This window comes from Mandrillus leucophaeus, unplaced genomic scaffold (assembly GCF_000951045.1).
Source record: "Mandrillus leucophaeus isolate KB7577 unplaced genomic scaffold, Mleu.le_1.0 Scaffold128, whole genome shotgun sequence".
Classification (NCBI taxonomy): Eukaryota; Metazoa; Chordata; class Mammalia; order Primates; family Cercopithecidae; genus Mandrillus; species Mandrillus leucophaeus.
The window spans coordinates 6,297,634-6,319,984 of NW_012101209.1; the positions used below are offsets into that span (position 1 = coordinate 6,297,634).

Genomic DNA, 22,351 nt, shown 5'->3' on the forward strand with positions numbered 1-22,351 from the left:
TTCCTCTCTTTGCTCAACTCAGAGAGAAGGCCGAATATCTATTAAAAAGTGGGGTGGGTGCAGTTTATGTTTTTTTTAATTCTGCAGGATCTGATTGCTCCTGGAAGTTTCATATTTTTGACAGGTTAAAACCTTTTGATGACTACCAGAACATTTCTACTGTTCTCACTGATCAGTTTAGTAAACGTGTGACTATGTTTGAATTTTCTTCTGCACTTAGCTCATTTTACTGTTATTTTCATCCTGTTAAAAAAAAAAAAAAATCTCCTGATGATTCTTCTAACAATGTGTGATTGGAATAATAATTTCACATGTTGAAGAGTTTTGTGCTGCAGCTGAGAGGCATGTAAATACAAGCTGCTTATTTGCAAGAAGCTTCCAGATTTGCAATATGATTGCTATGGAAACCACATAATGAAAACCTTATAACCATCTGTGTGGTTTGATGGATTTTACTGCATAGCTGAGCTGTTTTTGTTTACTGTTATTAAAATGTTGAATGGAATATATTAACTCACAAACACTGACTATTTGAGGTATTAATTAGTGTTGTACAATGACATTGTGCCTCAACACCAAAATAATACATATTTAATAACAAACCTAAATAAAAAAACATGTGAATGTATACATTTCTAATATGAAGGTGATTATTGCGTAGAATTTTGGTCCCTCATTCTTACATATTTTTAAGAGCTTTATTCTATTAATAAATGAATATGTTAAGATTTATTTTTATGATTTTTTCAATCCATTTGTTCACTCTATATTTCTCGAACATCTCCTTTGTGCCAAGTTCTATTCAAGGTTCAGTCTGAGGTTTTTTCCCCTGCCTAAAATTCAAAAACATACACCATATTTGATTTTGTTATCTTTTATATGGAAGCTGTTTGTATTGTTAGCCAAGATAAAATGAGTTGTTTAAATATTGTTAAGAAAAATTGATATATGAAATGCATAAGGCTTTGGTTTAAAAATATCACTACCAGGTTTAAAAAGGAAAAAGGAAGTGTCCTTAATGAGCATCTCATCCTCTAAAATCTGCTTATTAAATGGCATCTCACATGGATTTCAATTTGGATATATTATAGTAAACATTAATTCTTAAGTAAATACTTTTAATATCATTATTCTGATAATTTAAGAATACATATTTCTAAGGACAAAGCTCTCTGTCACCAGTATACAATCCAGAGTACATGTTGCTGGCACTTAAATTTTAATAAAAAATTCATAGTAACAAATACTTCTAAATTCATTGTTAACTTTGTCAAAGAGCAGAGTTTTTTCATTAAGTATTGTAATGAATTTTTATATGTTGATGCTGATTTGGGTGGTGAAATCTAAATCCCACTGTCTCTTTTTTTTTTTTTTTTTGAGATGGAGCTTCGCTCTTGTGGCACAGGCTGGAGTGCAGTGGCGCGATCTCGGCTCATTGCAACCTCCGCCTCCCGGGTTCAAGCAATTCTCTTGCCTCAGCCTCCTGAGTAGCTGGGATTACAAGCGCCTGCCACCATGCCAGGCTAATTTTTGTGTTTTTAGTAGAGACGTGGTTTCGCCATGTTGGCCAGGCTTGTCTCAATCTCCTGACCTCAGGTGATCCACCCACCTGGGCCTCCGAAGTGCTGGGATTACAGGCATGAGTGACGGTGCCCGGCCCCCACGGTCTCCTTAAAAGTCACGAATAGTACCTATTGTATTGATGCAGTTATAGCTTTTGACTGAGGACAAATGTCTTTATCCATTTTTTAATTTACTTCTTACTATTGAATTTGTGACTGAATTAAAAGGGGAGTGGGTGCTATGGAAAGAAAGTGTGAAAAGTAAGGAAAGCTTTCTCCATCACCTTTTACAAAATTATCTGTCAGTAAAATGAGTAGGTTGGAATAATGACTGTAAACGTCCCTTCTACCTTTAAAACCTTATATGGAAACACCCTATTAACCCATTTAGTAAAACTAGCCTTTGAAGTTTGGCATAAGTGAGATAACTATTGTTAAAAAGAAAGGAGATAGGATACTTTTTAAAAAAGTAGTATACTTTTATTAGGTCTTCTGTTTATTTGACTGAACCATATTAAATTGTCAGTGTTAGGTTTAACAATATGAATAAAATGCCAGATATTTTCAGGTGTCCCTTATATTGGAGCTGTCACTATTTTACTTGAATTGAGTTACAGAAATTCAGAACAGTTCTGTTTGTGGTGTAAGTACAGCTACCCTCAAGCTTGATTGAAATGCTGATTTTGATTCATCCCCATTTAAAATTTTCAGGAGACTCCTAAATTTCTACCTATAGTCCTGACTACTCTACCATACTTTGCAGTTGCCCAGACATGTTCTCTGGGTTACCCCACCAATACATTAAATTCCTCAACTCCTTGTGTTCCCCAGTAAGATAGATTATCTTGGCTATCCTCCTTTTAGTAATAATGTGCCCATTTCTCAGTTAACTAAGCTCAAAACCTTAGCCATCCTTGGTTGCTCTTTTTTTTCCCTTCATGCCTCCACATTCAGGCACAAAACTTATCCTTTCTAGTTCTTTTACCTCTCATAACCATCTCCTTTCCATTTCCTTTGCCCCTTCAGTTCAGGACTTCCTTCCCCTTTGTCCACGGTGGTCTCTCTCCTTACCCCTTCTTTAGGCTATCTGAGACATTGGGATCAGATGTCCATTTCTGAAGCATAGCTTCAGTCCTGCCCTTTCTCTGCTCAAAAAACCTTCTAAGGCTCTTATTGCCCACCAAATAAAAGCCTACAGTCCATAACAAGATGTTCATGGCCCCTCAACAGCTGGTCCAAACTATGAGCGTAACTCCTACCTGGCTCTTCCCCTATGTGTACCAGATTCTTTAGTCAAAATGAATGTGAATGTGCCTTTTTCTTTTAAAGATCATACCTATCCCTCTGGAAATACCCTTCTTACCCTCTCTCCTTATTTAAACTCTCTCCATCCCTTCCGTGGTACTCCCTAGTTGGGTGGTTTCTCTGCTGCATTTCTTCAGTACTTTGTGCCTCACTTGTCAGATTTAGGCCCCTTCAGCCTGTTTTCCTTTAGAGCTTGTCTTCCGTCTCATCTGTGCTGTCAGCTTCCTGTGAGCAGAGGCTTCCTGTTACTTTTACCTCCTTGGTGGATCCCCTCTGTCTTATACTTAGTTAATATCCAATGAAGATTGATTGATTGATCGATTGATTGATTGAATAGTTACAATGGCTATATTTATATATTTTGCATAGTTTTCTTTAAAGTTTTAGGAGTTTTCTTGGAACTGATTCTCTTTGAATCCAGTTTTTCTTTGGCATGCCATTTGTTTTTATGTCCTGCCTTAAGTATTTCTAGGTTTGTATGTAAATCCTTAGGTGAGGAAAAATTATGTAATAAATATTTTTCTTGGTGTAAAATAATTAGTTTATTAAGTCTATTTAAAACTCTTCTCGTTTAATTTTATCTTATTTCTTTGCATAATTTGGGGAAGGAATGGTATAGGTGAATGTGGAACAAATGTAAATAAAACACTGATTATATGTACGATAAAGAACATTGACTTTATAATCACAAACTTAAGTTTGAATGACACACTTTGGAAGTTACTTCACCTTTTTGAGTCCCTAAAAATATACTTGTCTGTAGAATGAGGATTAAAAATTATTTGTCTATGAGATTTTAACATCCACCATTGTATATGACACATAATAGGTCCTCGGTATAATTTTGGAGGAATTACCTCGAAGGATGAGGATCCTTATAGTATCTTCCTGTGAAGATTAAGTGAGAAAACATGAAATTATATGATACTCAATAAATGATTTATAGGTTAACTGCATTTTTAGGTTTACACATTTATAGGTTAACACATTTTCTCCTTGCTATATGATGTTTTAGGGACCATGATTTTATATATGATACTTCTGCCACACAGTATAATGTGGTGTATCAGTATAATGCTGAGTGTTACTTTAGTGGATTTAAGGGCTTTCCTGAAATTAAGATTGTTCCAGATGAGTTTCTAAAAGTATTTAAAACAAAATATGCAGTGCATTAGTACGTATCTTAAATTTTGCCAAGCCAGTTGGAAAGGTTGCTATTTGGCAGTAGCTAGTATTTTATTTATTCAGTGTTAGATTGTTGAAAAAGGAATGTGAATCTTGAATTGTTTTATTCTTTGAAAAATAATGTTTATGTGTTATAAACTTTTAGTTTGGCTTTTAAAATGGAGTGAGTACTGTATTGTTATCCCTGAGAAAACCCTTCAGTGTGCCATTGATAATGTTTATTTACAGAAGAAGAAGACGACAGTGCTCCAGTGAAAGTGGAAGAACAAAGGAAGATGAGTCAGGATAGTGTTCATCACACCTCAGGTAATGAATTGTGTAGCTTCTTGGCAAACCTTATTTTGCTTTTGTTCACTTTCATTTTATCCATGTTCTTACTGTTCTAAAGATGTTTACACAGCTCCCCAAAGTTGGCTTGTTTGGCCTGGATATCTTATGGCTGATAAGCTGCTTAGTCCCATTTAGGATGCATGAAAACCACTTGAGAAGGATTTATAAAGTAAGCCAATTTATACAAGGTATTCCTTCCTGAATTACTTTGTAATGACTCAATTAGCTTTCATTTCTGCACAAAGGAGATTTAGTTGCATAAATTAGCTTATCATCATTGAGGAAGTGTCACTGCTAAAGGACAGTTTATAGATACAACATGCAGTTGCTGTCATACCTATAAGAATGTAATATAGACATCTGTGTATACTTTGTGCTTGAGCAGAACAGACTTCTGCCATTCAGAGACTAACAGGGGACAACAAGTTGCCCAGGGGACTGGCAATGTAGACATCTCTGAAAAGGTCAACTTGACACAGGCTCTGACAATCGACCCACAGCTCTGTCTTCTTTGATAAAAATCAGATAAACTTAAGACCGCTAATTGATCTGCAGCCTGTTTAAATGTTGGCCATGCATATCTTCATTGCATATGATTAACACAGAAAGCAAATGAATTGGGTAAGAAATGCCAGAGTCCAGTGACAGCAGCTTAAAAATTGGAAAAGGACACTGGTGGCCTAAAAGGCTAGGAAGGATGTTTCCCTTATCCATTTCCACTTGGCACATATATCCCCAAGTACTAATTATGAATGAGACTGGAAAAATAATTGCATACACTCTGTGCAAAATCACATGATATGGACAACTTTTCTTGCTTGTTGTTATTTCCAAATAGCAGGAGATAAACCATATCTGTAGTGCAAGCATGAGGTTAGTTTTGATAAACCAGCAATTATTTTACACGGAAAGAAGAGAAAGACTGCCTTCTTATCAGGACTTTACACCTCTTCATAGCCACATGTCAGCTGGGGCAAGGTCTGCCATATCATCTCTGTGTCTTGCAAAAAGCTAGAGTTAGGGTCACCTTCCCCTCTCTGATATGTCCATACATCACTCTTTCAAGCTGTCAAGGCCGGGTGGACAAGAAGTGTGTGTTCAGGAAGTAGCTTTCCAGAGTCCTTCCTACTGTGACATGTGGAAAGGAAACAGAGGCCTGATTCTAGACCTGGACAGGAAAGCAGAAGTAGGTTGCTACAAAAGGTTTTGGTTAGTGTTTTTTCAGAAAGGAAGTGAGAACAAAATCATTACATGTTAGCACTCTAGTCCTATAAAATGCAGCTATAAAACACTGAGGCTTAGTGAAATCTTGAGGACTGTGTTCAATAGTAATTTAAGTATATATGTTTTGGGTTATGTATCATGAAACTTCTGCCAAAAACATGTAGTTTTCTTTTTTAAAAAATTTCAGTGTTGGTATAGAAAGTGGATACATACAGATGGTCCTTCCATAGATACAAATATTTTGGCTTAAAGCAATTGTATTTTTCAAAAGCCCTTTTAAAGTAAACATCTCCCAAATTTTTGCCTTTGAGGGTAGGAAAAAAAAATCAGTTTTCCTCAAAGGAATGCAGTAAATAGATCTAGCCTTTCATGCAATAGCTATAAAACACTACAATAATTCTTATCTTTAGTGACATGAAATTCTTTTCAAGCAACAGTTTTAATGCTTTTGCATAGAAGTGACCTTTGCTCTTCCCTAGGCTGTCAAAGATGTAACACTAGAAGTTTGTTTGCCACGCAGGGCAGTGAGTTGACAAGGGTATTACTATCTTGCTGAGCATCACATGACATGAACTTCTAACCTTACTCAAGAATGTTATATATTTTTCACATTGACTGATTTTACTAAACCCCCCGCCACAGACTTTTCTAATGTAAAGTATGTAAGCAAAAAAACAAAATTAATCTTGTGTTTCTTACAAGTTCCTTCATGTTCAAACTTATATATCTTGCAGTATGTGGGTGAGTATATATATAAAATAAAGATTCCATTTGATTTTGTTGAACACTATAGAATATATTTACCTTTCTAAAATAGTTTTTAAACCTTGTAACACCAAAGGAGAGATTCTCCACTGTCTTATTCTCATATGTTTCACCCGTGGTCATCATGTTTTTCATCTTTGCAAAGTATCTCCTCTGTCTACGTGTTTCATAACAATTCTGTTAGCTTTGCCCAATGGTCTCTTCTTGTATGTTTTTAAAAGCAGGAGTAAGAACATTGTTTTAATCTTTCACAGGCTGGCTAATTAATTTTTTTCCTTCTTCTTTTTTTAATCATTCGTGCTTCTCAGGACAAGAAACATAATGTGGGAGTTTTTTTTGTAATTTTGAAAATACAAATCACGATGTGGATAGAATAGGAAAATTAATCCATGTAGTAAAGACAACCAGACATAAATTTGTGCTTTAAAATACATGTTTATGACATTTGCCTCATCCCATCTTTAAAAATACATATCTCAACTGGATTATTTTTCAGTGTTTAGAGGCGAACAGTGCTAACTTTTGCAAACCTACTGTGCTTTTGAGGCTGTCTGTGCTTAATTTTTTGTGTATGTTTAGCTACACTTTAAATTTTAAAAAGTAAGCTAGAGGAGATTGCTGCTCTCTAAGGAACAGGACCGTTTCTGATTTTTTGTGTCCAGATTTCATATCAAGAATTCAAACATTACTTCCCTGAGGGAGACTAAGGCTCATAAACATATACTGCCAGGGTTTTTTTCCCCCCTACTTATGATTTTTCTGCTTTATAACTAGTATTGCATGCTGAAATAGATAGACTAGTAAATCATACATGTATATAGCTGTGTGACATAAACAAATTATTCTTTAACAGAGCTCTCGTATGGGACACAAAAATGAGGTTGGTCTTTGGGTAACATCATCATCAAGATTATAGAAAGCACAGTTGAAAATGCATCTTTTTCCCAGCATTGCCAAATCGCTAGCTCTGTTGCCTCTTTACAGCAGTGAGATTTAATGAAATGCTCATGATGCACATCTAGGGAGAGATGCATCTTGCACACGGTGGGGGTCTCTCTTCCCCTCATGTGCTCCTGTAACTCCCATTAGTGTTAATGGGAGTTTCAGCAAGCGTATCGAGGGGAAGAGAGACCCCAAAGTGATAAGGATTATGTGTTAGAAATCACCATATACTTTTCCTTCTTTCTCTCCCCTCCCCTTTGAGAATCTGTTGAATGAAAAACTATTGTAAGTGAATCTGAAAAACAGAAGAGCAGCCTGGACAGCTGGGGAACCCAATGGGACAACATAGCTAAGCCAAAACCTCTACTCTAGTTTTTAGCCCAAGTTTTGTTTCTTCCACTTTTTTGGAGCAAGCCTAAGGCTGAGCAGCATGGGGAGGACAGACTAAAGAAACCAGCCATTTAGATCCTTTTACCTCCTGGCCAGTTACTGTGGGGGAAGGCCTTGCATGTGAAATGATGTCATCCTCTCTTTGCTCTAATTCCCTGACTTTTAAACTGACACTGACGGACTGCAAGGGGCACAACATTTGACCCATTTACCAGTTGATTTAATCTGACTAGAATGTTTCAACTTCTAAATCTCTATTTGTCTAAATAAGTGGTTTTTAAAGGAAATCAGTCACTTTATTATTAAGTGATTTTTTTTTTCTTTTAAAAAAATTGACAATATTTGAAATGATCTGGCCAGCTGGAGTGCCCTCTAGTGTCCGTTTTTAGAATTTACTTAATACATGCTTTGGGGAAAAAAATGTAATGAAGAGTGGCCACAAGCATTGTTAGTTCTTGGTTGGATTCCCAAGCTTGTATACATCCCTGCTGGTATGTGATGAGTGCTCAAATGCTAGTGTGGAGAAGTCAATAAGGTATCTGTCTCTCCCACTGCCTCCTCCTTTCTCTTCCTCCTCTCCCCACTTCCATTGTCCCTCATTCTCTTTTTTAATTCTTAGAAAACAAGAGACAAAATTTAATAGAGGGATTTTGCTAGGTTGTATATTTTCTAGTCCATCTTTATTTTCTTATAAGCGAAAAGTAGCATTCTATTTCCTAAATATTCAGACTCCATATTATTCAGATTCTCCTTTTTTTGGCCTTAAAATATTTCATATATTAAAGAGAATTTTAAAGTTTTCTAGTAAACTTAATACTTTGTGTAAATCACAATAATGTATAATAAGATGAACACCCTAATGACATGCTAATGTGACTAGTTGTGTTGGAATCACCAAAAAGCCTGCTGTTTGAGAGCCATGTAACAGTACTGAGATGACAACTCTGGTCCAGCATGTGTCTCCACAGTTATCCCCTCAGAATTCAAAGATGACATTCCAGGAATGGAAGTTGTTAGCACGTATATATTCCGCCTGGCTAGTGAACACATGGACATCTTATTGATATTACTTGCATTCTTTTTGTGTTAACTCATCAAAACTCAATTATCATGAAATTAAAAACAGGAAACAGTTCTTAGTGTAACAAAAGCGTCTAGTGTGTTTAACTGTGTTCTGTATTTCAGGAGATCCGCACTGCATAAGTGACAAAGCATTTATTACCCATTTATTGTGGTATTACAGAGTGGAAAGTGCTAAATAATCAATCAGTTAATGGTCTGTATGGCAGTTTGAGCACATCACATCCATTGTGCTTATGCTGTTAGAAGGATGAGCTGATACTCCAGTGTATGTTGCATGTTTATTCAGAGCCTAATGTCGTAAACTGGGGCTGACAAAAATCTGTTGAAAAATGCAGCTTCAACACTGGCAATTTCAAAGTTGCTAAAAAATGTCAAAGATAACTTTGGCTTTGGGTACGAATGTCCCTGAGGAAAATTGCTGCAATTACTCTTTATACCGTTTCCACGTAGTTGTCTTTCATTAACCAGCTCTAGGGTTTAGTTTTGTTTTTTTTTTTTATTTTGGTTCCTTAGTTTTGGTTTTATATTTGTACATTAGCTCCTTTACTATTATTATTTTCATGAAGTGTCTCAAATTCTGTGAGATGGTTATTTCACAAAGCCTGTCACATCTCATGGATATTGCTCATTGTGAAGTGTGGCAGACACATCTTCAAAACATGTTGCAAGTGGGCTTAGGTTTCTTTTTTAAAATAACTGGGAAGCAACTTTTAGGTGCTGGTTTGATGACAGCATATAGCAATTACAGATTTTAGATGAAAGGCAGAAAAAGAAAAGCCAAAATTCAAAATCAGATCTTTTTGCAAGTGGTCTTAAGAGGATAGTGAGGTATAGGATTCATGTGGATGTAATAAAATATTCGTTTACTCAGGACAGAATTTTTTTAGACTATTTTGGTGATCTAGGGCATCGTTTAATTTCTATTGGTTTATTTTGAAATGAGGGATTATTACATGAAGGCCCTAATTCATGCTTTCTCTTTCTTCTTCCTAGGGGATAAGAGCACTGATTATGCTAATTTTTACCAGGGATTGTGGGATTGTACTGGAGCTTTTTCTGATGAGTTGTCATTTAAGCGTGGTGATGTGATTTACATTCTTAGCAAGGTAAGAAGATACCCCAAAATGACATTTGTAAAGAGGGAATACAAAGCTCGATTTTTAATGCATTTGGATTTATAGCGCTAGGGAAAAATGCCAGTTGGAATTCTTCTAGGTCCTTGTTAACAATTGGGAGTTCACAATAATTAATTATTTTGTCAAATGAAATGTAATCAAATTTTAAACACAATCAGATAACAGGATTCAACTTAACAGTGTGTTTACCTATCACTTCAGCCCTTGGCTGACATCCACCTACTGCCTTCTCCAGAAACAATATACTTATGTGAAAGTTAACATTGTAATGTATTAGATTATTTATTATGTTTTTCTTTCCTCTTCCTTTTTATTCTTCTGTGTGCTTATTCTGATTTTGTCTGCCATTCACTACTGGAAACACTATGTTTATAGAACAAGTTTTTCATCTTTATGTAAATACATTGGGTGTTCCGGCAATTTAAAAGCAATGCTTTTCTATTCAGACAGGCTTAGGTAATTTTTTAAGTTGTTTAGCATACTATATTTGTAAACAAAATAGCAAAGTATAATTCTATAAACCCATCTTTTTATATATATATATGTGTGTGTGTGTGTGTGTGTGTGTGTATGTGTATGTGTGTATATAAATTCTTGTATCTGCTTCTTAAAATACTGGATTATTCAGAATCTTTTTGTCCTTAGATCTAAAAGTCAAGTTTCTTATCGTGATTATACTTCTGGTAATGTGTATGAGCTCCCTTAATTTTCATATTTTAATTTCCCCTATTGTAATATGGGAATTTAAAATTTTCCCTCTGTCTACTTACAAGACTACTTTAGAAACAAAACAATTGAAATATAACTAGAAAAATGTCAAATCATAAGTCTAGAAGGTTGATGTGGCTTCTTTCTTGATTAGAGAAATATTTTGGACTTTTCAGAGAGATAGTATGACTTGTTAAATGCAGAAGACAATTTGGAAAGAAGGTCACATACTGAATTTTAACACTAGATGGCTGGTGCATAAAATCATAACACAGAGAATCATCGAATGTTAGAGTGATGAGTCTCCATGATGATAATCTAATTCTTGGTTTTATAGATGAAGGAACTTGGGTCAAGAAAATGCCAGAGTCATGACTTGAGCTGTGTCTTGACTCCCAGACCAGTGCTTTTCCCTTTGTTTTCTTTCCTGTGCCCTTTCCTTCCTTCCTTCCTTCCTTCTTTCCTTCCTTCCTTCCTTCCTTCCTTCCTTCCTTCCTCCCTCCCTCCCTCCCTCCCTTCCTTCCATCATAAAGCACCTGCAGTGTGCCAGGACCTATTCTGACAACTGTGATAAAATAAATAAAGCCGACTGTGATAATTGCTAGTTAGGGTGCCCAAAGCTAAGACTGGTCACTTTATTTCTCTCAGTCTTCTGCTCATTAGCATGGAGTTTTGTTACTGTTGTTCCAGAAAGATGTTTTAGGTTCTTGGACGCTATATAGTTACGTCACAACTCTTGATTAAGTCTGTTATTGAGCATTAAATTGTCCTGCGTTAAGATGACAGCTTTTTGAGTTAATTACTTAATAAAGCAGTCAAACTGATTAGTTTCAGCTCCTGTCAAGAAACTTTCTTGGAATCATTCCTAAATTTATATAGCCCATAGTCTTTTTAAAACCAATTTAGCTGCAATTGTGTATAAAACTAAAACGTTGATTAGATTTCACTTGCAAGTTCAGATTATAGGAGTGAGTGGCATATAGCCATTATACTCCTTTTGTAAATATGAAATTTATTAAGCCCATGTAGATCTATTTGTAAAACCTTCTTTTTGAATCAGGTTGTCTTTGTTGCTGAAAGCCTAGGTAGAGCACCAGCTTCCAGAACTGGCTGTGAAACAAGCAACCATAGGCATATCTTATTTCTACTGTTGCCTCAGGAAAAAATTTTTGGTTAACGTGAAATTAAAAGTATAATCATAGGTATGTATCATACTTTTAGGATTCCGAAGGAGGCAGTTCCTATTTTGTGTAAACTAATTTTATTTGTGAAGCCTGATTGGAGAACAAAGGTTAAAGATGTTCCAGCCCATGGAAAGCACATACTTCCATCTAACATTTTTAAATGCTATTATTTGGGAGAGAGCTGATCAAAAGTACTTCCTCTGCCAGTGTTTTGCAAGGCTTGAAGTTTCACCATCATGATCATATTTATTAAGGGCCTTCTAGAGATGAGTAATCTACCCAGGGTTCATTTTGGTGTTTGAAAAAAGAGCCAAGAAAGAAGACCGTGTTAGCCAGCACATTATTACCTTTGGCTGAATAAGGTTCAGTGTTCATCGTTACCCAGCTGTGGACCTAGTGGAATCAACCTGGTAAATCTTGGTGAGGGTAAAAAGGAGAGGACATTTAGCTTTCCCTTGATGAGATTTGGACATATTCTGAGCTATTGATGGGTATCTTGGCTGCGAATAGACAGGTTGCTTTGGATTGAGTATATATTTGTGAAGACTTACTTCCCTACCTTCCTTCAGACAGGTTCAGCTAGGAATCTCTTGAGACTTTCTAGTAGTCTTTATTGACTTGGCCTTCCAGTTTTATCAAAACTTTGGCAAACTCAGACTGTAAGTTAATACCATAAATTCATTTAATATGTGAATAACTGCAATTTTGAATGCTTGATATTATTACAAATTAAGTACAATTAGTATAGAAATCACTAGCGTTTTTAGATGTCTCGCAATGTGTTTGAGTTTTTCAGAGTTATATTTAGATTTTGTGATGATGGGATGAAATTTTACCTTTCAGTTTATTTTTTTACACCATCTAGTGGCTCAGAATGAGTGGTGCAGGTAATTGCAGCTATTGTACACAATCAAAATGGTGTCAAAAATTCAACTTTAAATCCAGCTATGGGTTATTACTTTCCTATTTCATGTCAATAAATTATTAGCATTAATCATGGAAAACTTTGTTCATCATTCTGAATTAAATATAGAAATTGTATATATAAAGAAGAATACATTTTAAGGATTCTGAAATAGTATTTGTAGAGATATAGAAAATGTGTACTTTGTAAAGAAATTAATGCCATGACTTGTCTATTAATAATAAATAAGAAAATTTAAAAGATTTTAAAGATATGCAGCTTTCTTTTAGTAATGGACTCATTTATAATTTGAAATACCAAATTATCACTGTTTGATTTATCCTCTAGAAGTGTGTCAATTCTGAAAATATTCTTTAAAAAGGCAACACAAAATAGTTTGAGAAAAGATGCATACTTTCAATATAAATTAACATTTAGACAAAACAGGAAATAAAATCCCATGCATTATAATGAAGAGTGTTTTAATTTTGTTTGTTTGTTTGTTTGTTTGAGATGGAGTCTCACTCTGTCGCCCAGGCTGGAGTGCAATGGCACGATCTCGACTCGCTGTAACCCTCGCCTCCCAGGTTTAAGCGATTCTCCTGCCTCAGCCTCCCAAGTAACTGGGATTACAGGCGTGTGCGACCACACCCAGCTAATTTTTGCATTTTTAGTAGAGATGGGGTTTCACTATTTTGGTCAGGCTAGTCTGGAACTCCTGACCTCAGATGATCTGCCCGCCTTGGCCTCCCAAAGTGCTGGGATTACAGGCATGAGCTTCTGCGCCTGGCAAATGTTTTAATTTTGTAAATGTAATAGCAGAAAAACATTTAACTAGCTTGGGGATTAGGTTGTTTTCACTTAAAAATCACTATAGAAATATAGTTTTATTTGAAAATTCAATATATTGTCTTCTGTTTTGCAAGAAAGCCTCGATGGAATGTTAGCTGCGCTCAGTCAACCTGGGGGTGATTTGTTTATTTTAGACCTCTTTTGAAAGTTATACAGATCTTAGCCTTTATTTTTTATTTTTCTTCCGGTGCAAATCAAATGTTGCAATAAAGAAAGAAGAGTAGGCAGAAACTATGCCCTTTCCCCTTCCCTTTTTAACATTTTCCAATTAGCAGCTATCATGTGACCCCTGGCTGAGATAGCCCCTCCTTCAAAGTGTCCAGCATTTTCTTAGGTTTCACCTTTGAACCTCACTAATAATAAATCTAAACACCGCCTGCCTTAAAAGGCAAGCCAGTAACTTTTTGCTTTATACTTCTATTCACATAGGGTTGCTGCTATTTTTTTATGTGTTAAAATTAAAAGCTTCAGTAGTTCAATGGAGATTTGGAAATCTCTTTTTTCTCTTAAAAAATGGAGCAAATTTATAAAGACTGATGAAAGCAGAATTTGTGATTTTAATGACAGTTGCATTGTTAATGAATTAACGATTGGTTTCAGATTCATTTGATGGGGGAAATCATATTTGAGATAGAAAACCTGTATTTCCTTAAGAAATTGGGTTGTTTAAAATAATGCTAACTATTTTTATTAGTTTTCATTTCATTTTTACTACCACTAAATAAAACAGGAACATAGTATTATAGCTAATAGTATTTTCCTAGAAGCATGTTTGTGAAATTTTATCATTTTAATAGCAGGATCCAGATTATATAGCAATAGGTATATTCCGAGGTCCCAAATGCCTTTTTGGTTATGTTATTCTGTCTTGCTGTTCTGGATTTCTATCCTCTGTTAGTTTATCTTTCAATCTGTACTCATCAATAAATTGCTAACCACATTCTTATACTTACTTTTAAAGCAATGAATTATTTTTAGAGATTTAATAACAGGCAAGCTACACTTCAGAAAAGAGGCACACTATGATATTAAAAGAAAAATGAGAGTTAAGAATTCTGGAATATTTTATCTAGTCTAGGGCATATGCGACTAACTTTGCAGCCTTTGAGAAACTTTTTATTAAGTCAAACACAGGAAATGTAGGTGAAGACTGTGGTCACCAATGTGCAATAAAAGGGTACTTTTTGGTGTATATTGGTTGGAGTTTCAAGCTGTACCTCCCTTTATATCTGTTTGGTTGACTTTTTCCAGTGATTGGTGAATTGTGACAGTCATTGACCATTTGCTTCTCATTGTAAGAATGTAAAGATTAAGTTACTGTGGCTTTTTTTGGCTTCAAACCTATGCTAATAAATGAAAGTCTTGTTGCGCTCTACTGGCAGAGGGAAATAAGTTACTTTTTAGCTGTCTTAGTTTTTCATTTGTAACCATATGACCCAGTATGCCACAAATAGCATGGCCAACTGCTGCAGAGTAACTAGGACATCTGAATATGGGACATGCATTGTTGACAGTAAGCTAGCTCCAAAATGTTATATTTTATAGCCTTTTGATAAGAAGTAGTGTTTGTATTCGTGCTTGCATTTGTTTGGTCTGATGACATTTAGTTTGTATGCTGTCAGTATGGATGTATGGTCTAGGGCACAGTGGAAACATTAACCAGGCCAACCTCCTATGTAGTACCCGTCTCCTCCTAGTAGTGAAAAGCAGTTTATGGACACAACACCATGTCAGAAAATGTTCTAGTTCTACTCATAGGACTCCTCTTGTTATCTATTTGTGAACGACATGCTTAAGTACTTCCCTACTTTCTCTTACATAAATTGGAGGAAACATTCCAGAAAAATGTTGGCAGATGAAAGCAAAAGGTACTTATAGGAGGCAGGCTGGCAGCTTCAGCCCTTGCAATGGCCTGAGAGGTACAGGAAAAGCCAGAAGGCAGTGTCAGAGAGGCAAGGTGAGCAGAGGTGGCAGTGGAGAGGGCTGCTTTGCAAAGGAGCCCACCTGCAAGGCCTATGTGATTTACTTCAGCATGAATAACCAAGAGTTTGGCAGCAGCAAAACACCAAAACCTTAAAGAAAAGCACTATGTTGATATATTTTTTTTTAAATTCTCAGTTGAACAATTCATGATTTCAGCCTTGAAAATCAGGAACTCCCTCAGTGTGTATAGCATACTTTCACTCGTTTGAGATGTCTTCTTCCTCATCCCTTTAGAACATGGAGCTAGATATTCCAGGGAAATCATTCAGCACAGAGACTAGACTACTGATTAAGAAAAGTTTGAGTCGATGTTTAGTAAATTATAGATAAGTGACAGATGTTCATCATTGAGTATTCAGCTATCAAGGAACAACCAGCATACCACGTGTTTTGGCTCACTCCTGTAATCCCAGCACTTTGGGAGGCCAAGGCAGGAGGATCACTTGAAGTCCGGAGCTCAAGACCAACCTGGCCAACATAGTGAAACCCTGTCTCTACTAAAAATAGAAAAATTAGCTGGGCATGATGGTGTGCACCTGTAGTCCCAGCTACTTGGGAAGCTGAGGCAGGAGAATCACTTAAACCCGGGAAGTAGAGGTTGCAGTGAGCTGAGATCACACCACTGCACTCCAGCCTGGGTGACAGAGCATGACTCCATCTCAAAAAAAGAAAAAAAAGAACAACCAGTTAAAATTGTAATAAATAAAATGTTATATTCCTCAAATACTTGTTCTTTTTGGAAGATAAGATTATTTTTGGAAGAACAGGGTGGAGACTTGCTCATAAAAATCAGATTGCCTTATATTGCATCCCAAAGTACTCTGTTTTTTTGTTATTGCCATAATACTTTGCTATACCAATTAGTGGGCAGGGATGGGAAGAGGGAAGGAAAAAGTGTTTATTGAGCATTTACAAATTCCTGTTCTAGGTACTTAGTATGCTTTCACACATATAATTAATATAATAACCCTGTGAAATAGATGATGTTATAATTTTACAGATGAGGAAACTGATGCCCAGTAAGGTTATTATGGAAATTATCTGAGGATACACAGCTCTTAAGTGCTTTCTCCAGGTATCAATACAGTTCTGACCCTAAAGCCTTTTCTCTTTCTACTTTGCTACACTTAAGTGGGACTTGATTAGGACTTTAACTTCTTTTCTATATCAGAGGTTAATTGTAATTATCACATCCCAGTTCTAAACAGCGAACCATGTTATTGACAGTATCTTTTACATAATTAAATCTTGTATAGATGGTCAAAATTATTTCATTTTCTAATCAAATATTTGGTGAACACTCATGCGAAGTACTATTTGAACAGGATCCAGAAAAGCCACAAACTGTTATTCAAGGAGACTACAATTAAGTCGAAGAGAAGACCAATGCATAAAATAGATAATAGCAATAAAACACAATGTAGGGTATCAGTGTTGTAGTCCTGGAGAATCCCAGAAAAAAGGGAAGTCAGTAAGTACTGGAGTAAGTAAGTAAGGAAAGATTCATAGGAAATGGAACTTGAACTGGAACTTTATGTATGAATGGAGTTTATTCATTTAACAAATATGAATGCATATTTTCTGTGTCTATTACGTATAAAACCCAGAAGAACAGCTATGCTATGGAAAGGGTGGATGGCTGTATTGATGAAAGGGGAGCATAGAGCCAATAGACATCATCATTGATTCAGGATCACTTCTTTTTTTTTTTTTTTTTTTTTGAGACAGAGTCTTGCTCTGTCACTTAGGCTGGAGTGCAGTGGTGCAATCTTGGCTCACTCCAACCTCTGCCTCCTAGGTTCAAGCGATTCTTCTGCCTCAGCCTCCAAAGTAGCTGGGATTACAGGCTCCTGCCACCATGCCCGGCTAATTTTTTGTGTTTTTAGTAGAGATGGGGTTTCACCATGTTGGCCAGGCTGGTCTCGAACTCCTGACTTTAGGCGATCCTCCTGCCTTGGCCTCCCAAAGTGTGGGGATTACAGACATGAGCCAGCACGCCTGGCCAGAATCACTTCTCTTTCCTTACCTTGGAGAATGGTAGGCAGCCAGAGAAACCCTGTGAGAAACCAAATCAACCTGATGTTTCCAAGCTAGTTTTTCTATAGCAACTTACACCACTTTTCCCTTATCTTCTCCTGTACCTTTTGTGTTAACCACACTCAACTACTTACTCTTCCCTGAACGCAGCACATTCTTTTATCTCTGCAGGCCTTCATGCCTTCCATGTATTGCTCCTTTCATTATTCCTTCTGGAGTCTCAGCCCAGCTGTCACTTTCTATGTAAAGCCTCTCAGATCCTGCTATAGGATTAGTTGCTTCTCTTTTTACACATTTTTTTCCCTCTCTTACCTAACATTCAATATGATGATTACCTGTTTCTCTGGCTTTCTGTCTAAACTTTGAACTTCTTGAGGTAGACACTGTGTCTTAAGTATTTTTGTATCCCAATATGTTAACAGTATGGCAGGTGGATGTTTACTATGCGTTTACCAAAATACAGTTAACAACAGGAAATAATCTCTACTTTTTAAAAGAACTTAGAATGATAGGATCATAGAGTGAGGGGGACCTTAGTGCTAACCCTTCACTTTATAGATAAATAAATCGAGGCTCAACATAATAGGGGAAAAAGAAATAAAAGCCCAAAGGAAAAATGGACCACTCCTATAGAAACCTCAAAAGACAATGGTGTTTCTGCGGTTGTACTTCTACCTTGGCCCTGAACTTCTTGGCAGCCAAACCAAAAAAGGGAGAGATGGGAGCTAATAATTTCTTTTAATCGTAAAGGAAGGATCTTGGCTTTTCCCAGCACTGGCTGCTTAAATGTTCTCACATGAATCTGCCCTGAATATCTGACCTCAACAACTTTGTATAAATAAGTGCATAAGTAGCAGGTATTGGCCCCAACAAAAACTTTTCATAGTAAATATAATAAAAGATTTTATAAAGGTAATTCTGTGAAGGTCCAAATATATAATAATTAGGCTTATTGATTTATATTAAGTACATAACTACACTGTTGTAGAGTCTCAATGAAGAGTATAAACAAAAAAGTCATCCCTGAAGAAACTTTGCTATCGCCCAAGGTCACAAAGCTAGATAGCAACAGAGCTAGGATGAGACTCTGTATCTTCTGAGAAGATAAGAAGGAGGAGCTAAAAAAAACCAGGAGATTTTCCATTCTACCTGTCATACTATTTTTTGCCTTTGCAGAATTCTGTCTTAACTTCTTTCAGTGGTTACAAGTAAATTAAACTGAATTCATTTTTTCCAAGAACTGGAATGAGTTGGTCCCTGTTCCAATGTGGACAAATACCTTCTTTCTGCACATGGGATTTAAGCTTTTTAGACAAGGCACATCCCATGTAGTGCATTTGAAAACATGGTGGCAACAGCCTGCCACAGGTGGGAACAGCATGCTCCTTCAGATCGCCCACTCAGCTACACGTAAATGCTTCAGAACAAATGCTTGTTTAGTCACTACTACAATTCTTTAACTATGTCTAATATACACAAAAGAAAATATATTACTATTGGAAATTACATTTTTAAAGAAAATATTTAGGATAGTCAACTAGTGCATCATCCAAAATGAAGACTTAGTCTATTTCATCATCCAGTACGTATTTATGGAACATCTTTTATATGGCCTGCAGTGGGAGGCATACAGTTAAGTGCACGTCCTTCCCCTGATCTTAATGAGTTTGTACTTTATTTTAGTTGAAGGAATAAAACTAATGTACGTAAAATCTACTGAGGAATAAATGCTTGGCTTGAAATGAGAGATATAAATATGGATTAGCTAAATCAGAGAAAATTTCATGACAACTGAGTAATTTGAGTCAGGTCTTAGTCATTGGACAGGACTTGGCTGAGGGAGAGGAGATGTCTCTGGGAAGCGAGCACTACATACAGAGGTAGCATGAGTGTAGTGCAGAAGGTTGTACTGTGCCAGCTAGAACAGTGACAGGAAAAGGTTGCTAGCAGGGTGGAAACAAGCTAAAGTCTATAGTTAATGCGGTGGAGAGTTAGTGTAAGTTCTTGAGCAGCAGGGTAAACTGATGAAAAGAGTTCCTGGAAAGAACAGAGAGGTAGCAGTGATAATGCAGTAATCCAGGGCAAGGTGATGAAGGCCTGAATTAGTGGTGCCAGTGAGAATAAAGTGGAATGGATGAACCTGAGAACAGTTAATAGAGTCATGTATCGGTGGGTAAAATACTGTACACTGTATACCAAAGTCACTCTCTACTGAGCATGACGTGGTCTTCTTTGCCTAACATTATCTGCGAATCATCAGTCTGAATGTCAGTTTTTACTCTATGGTATTGTAACTGTCAACTTTGTAGAAAATGGAATTAAATATATCATGACTCAGGGATATAAACTAAAATTTGTTATGAGAATTAAATTCTTACTGTCAGCTTCCTTGTCTTTGTCTCTCTTGCTTTAAAAATGGAGTAGACAATGCAAGGAGGAAAAACAGTACACCACTAGGGAACTTAGTGTCTTCAGTCAGGTTCCTGAATGGTGGTGCTCAAACATCATGGAGGTCCTTAAAGATTGTGTCAGTTTCCTCATTTAACAAGTTAGGAATCTAAGATTCAGGTAGTTAATGTGTAGATAGTAATAGTAAAACACCGAGGTTGTGCAGTTCCTGTTGTGCATTTTAAAGATAACCTTTTGAAACGATGGATGTATGAGAAATGAGAAGATTCTTACAAAGTTTCTAATAAGAGTTAATAAAAAAGAGACTAAAGAGGTAGCCTTGATGAAAGTATTTATACACTTTAAATAGGTATCTAGTCTTCATAGTACTACAGTGTTTATGAATAAAGATATCACAATGAAGAATACTAAGAAAACAACAGTCAAGTCCATTGGTTCTTAAACTTGCTGTATTTTATATTTTGTGAATAAAATTACTTTCATTTTCACAAAAGGCTGGTGTGTTTTGAAGCACAGATACATGTTTGGAAAAAGGACACAAAATCTTTTTAACATTGCAAACACCTGTTGCTTTCAAATACATCGGTAACTAATTTCTGAAAGGGTTAACACATTATTAAATCTTATTAATGTTTTAGGTTGCTGTTAAGTCAGCATTCTTTTACCATATCATTGGCAGAAAGTGGATTAACATACTCGATAAATGACAGTCATGGTGGAAAAAGATTTCAGTAAATATTGGGCCTTATTTAAGTGTAAAATAATATTCCAGCAGAGAAAGAAGATTTAGTTAATGAGTAAATACTACTATTATGTTGGATAAAGTCTCTGTTTCACTTTGTCATAACTAGTCCTTTTTCCTGCCTTCTTACCCAGTCACTCTTACTGCTCAATAAATATTAATTGGGGCCTAAAATTTCAACTACAAAATAAAACAAACAAAATGATTATAGTGGTATGAAAATTGAAAACATGGGAGTTAGATCACAAGCATTCACTACCGCCTTACGATTATTTTCTCAGATTACTGGGCAAGTTTGGCTTTTGTTTGCTTCTTTGATTGCCACACTACATTTTGCCTTGAAGCCATCCATTTTGCAGATACTGAATTTCTTTTGAGTACTATTTTTATACAATAAGCATCACTACACCTCTGGATCTTGATAGCATTACTGCGGGAGGAGAAAGCAGCTTTGTGTTAGTAATTACCTAACATTGTCAGAAGCTGACTGCAGGCCTCTTTCTAGTGATAACAGAATAACCGCATAATGTAGCTTTATAGCACATGATTAATAGAAAATAATTACACGTCCTACAAAGGGATGCAATATTTCTTATAAATTGACTAGAATGGTTTCCTGTAGATTAAAGGACTCTTCATTATTTTATCAGTCCTCCTGAAGTACAGTCACTTGCCTATGTTAGCATTTCAGTTGATGTTAAGAGCTGAATAGGTGAAGGATACCAGATGGCAGACCTCCTTGTACCTGAGACCTTGTGTTCCATAAAGATTACGTGATGCTTCCTAACCTTTCAAAGATTTAGACAACAGCCTGGCATGGTTTGTCTTTTTATTTTTTGTTTGCTAAGAAGATAAAGTTTGAGAGTTTTCCTTTTTGTTTTTTAAATGATGCACCTGTGACTTTATAGAACAATACTATAATTAGTTTGTGGACTGGAAAACAACATTGTATCAGTTGCATTATTTTCCACTGTAAGTAATATATCATTCATAATCACATTTGTTTGGGGGCGGAAAAGAGAAAAGGCAAAGACAGGCAGATTTTCTTTTTCAGAAGGAAACCTTGTATGATATTGAATGTTCAGGCCAAAGTTTAGAATACTGTACTCCAAGAAGCATTTTCATTCCAATTTATAGGCAGCAAATGGTTTAATTGGGATTCATGTTGCTCAGGAGGCTCATACAGAGAATGATAATGATAAAAGTAAAAAGCTCCTGTGTTTGCAGTCTTGTCAACATACTCTAATGGCTGCAGTGTAAATCCATAAATTTGCCTCCTGTATTTTTACCTCACTATATTTGATCATAATGCATTAATCCAAACAGGAATATAATTTGCAATTCTTTACAAATATAAGGTAATAAATATTCTGGTTTTTAGTTTTACCTTTTCTGATTTAAATCTGATATTTTAGAGTATTTTTATGAAGTGTATATTTCCTATGTTTTTCAATTATTTTAAATTAAGTGAAGCATTTAAGATTATTTTAGTCTAAAGCTTTTTTTTCTCCCTAGAGTGTTACTTTTAAGGGATTTGTTCATAGTTGATTAAGCTCCTCCCTGCTGTTTACCACTATGCTTTGTAGTTAATAAATCTTACTATTCTACCG

At 35.9% G+C, this 22,351-nt stretch overlaps 1 protein-coding gene across 3 annotated transcripts in view; it reads left to right on the forward strand.

Moving 5' to 3' along the window:
• SKAP2 (src kinase associated phosphoprotein 2) overlaps window positions 1-22,351 on the forward strand; it is a 360,207-nt gene that overhangs the window by 332,577 nt on the left and 5,279 nt on the right. For all 3 annotated transcript variants that reach the window (XM_011972276.1, XM_011972275.1, XM_011972277.1), the window contains 2 exons: window positions 4,281-4,358; window positions 9,780-9,892. In XM_011972276.1, coding sequence (XP_011827666.1) covers window positions 4,281-4,358; window positions 9,780-9,892 — 191 coding nt within the window. The remainder of the gene's footprint in view (window positions 1-4,280; window positions 4,359-9,779; window positions 9,893-22,351) is intronic.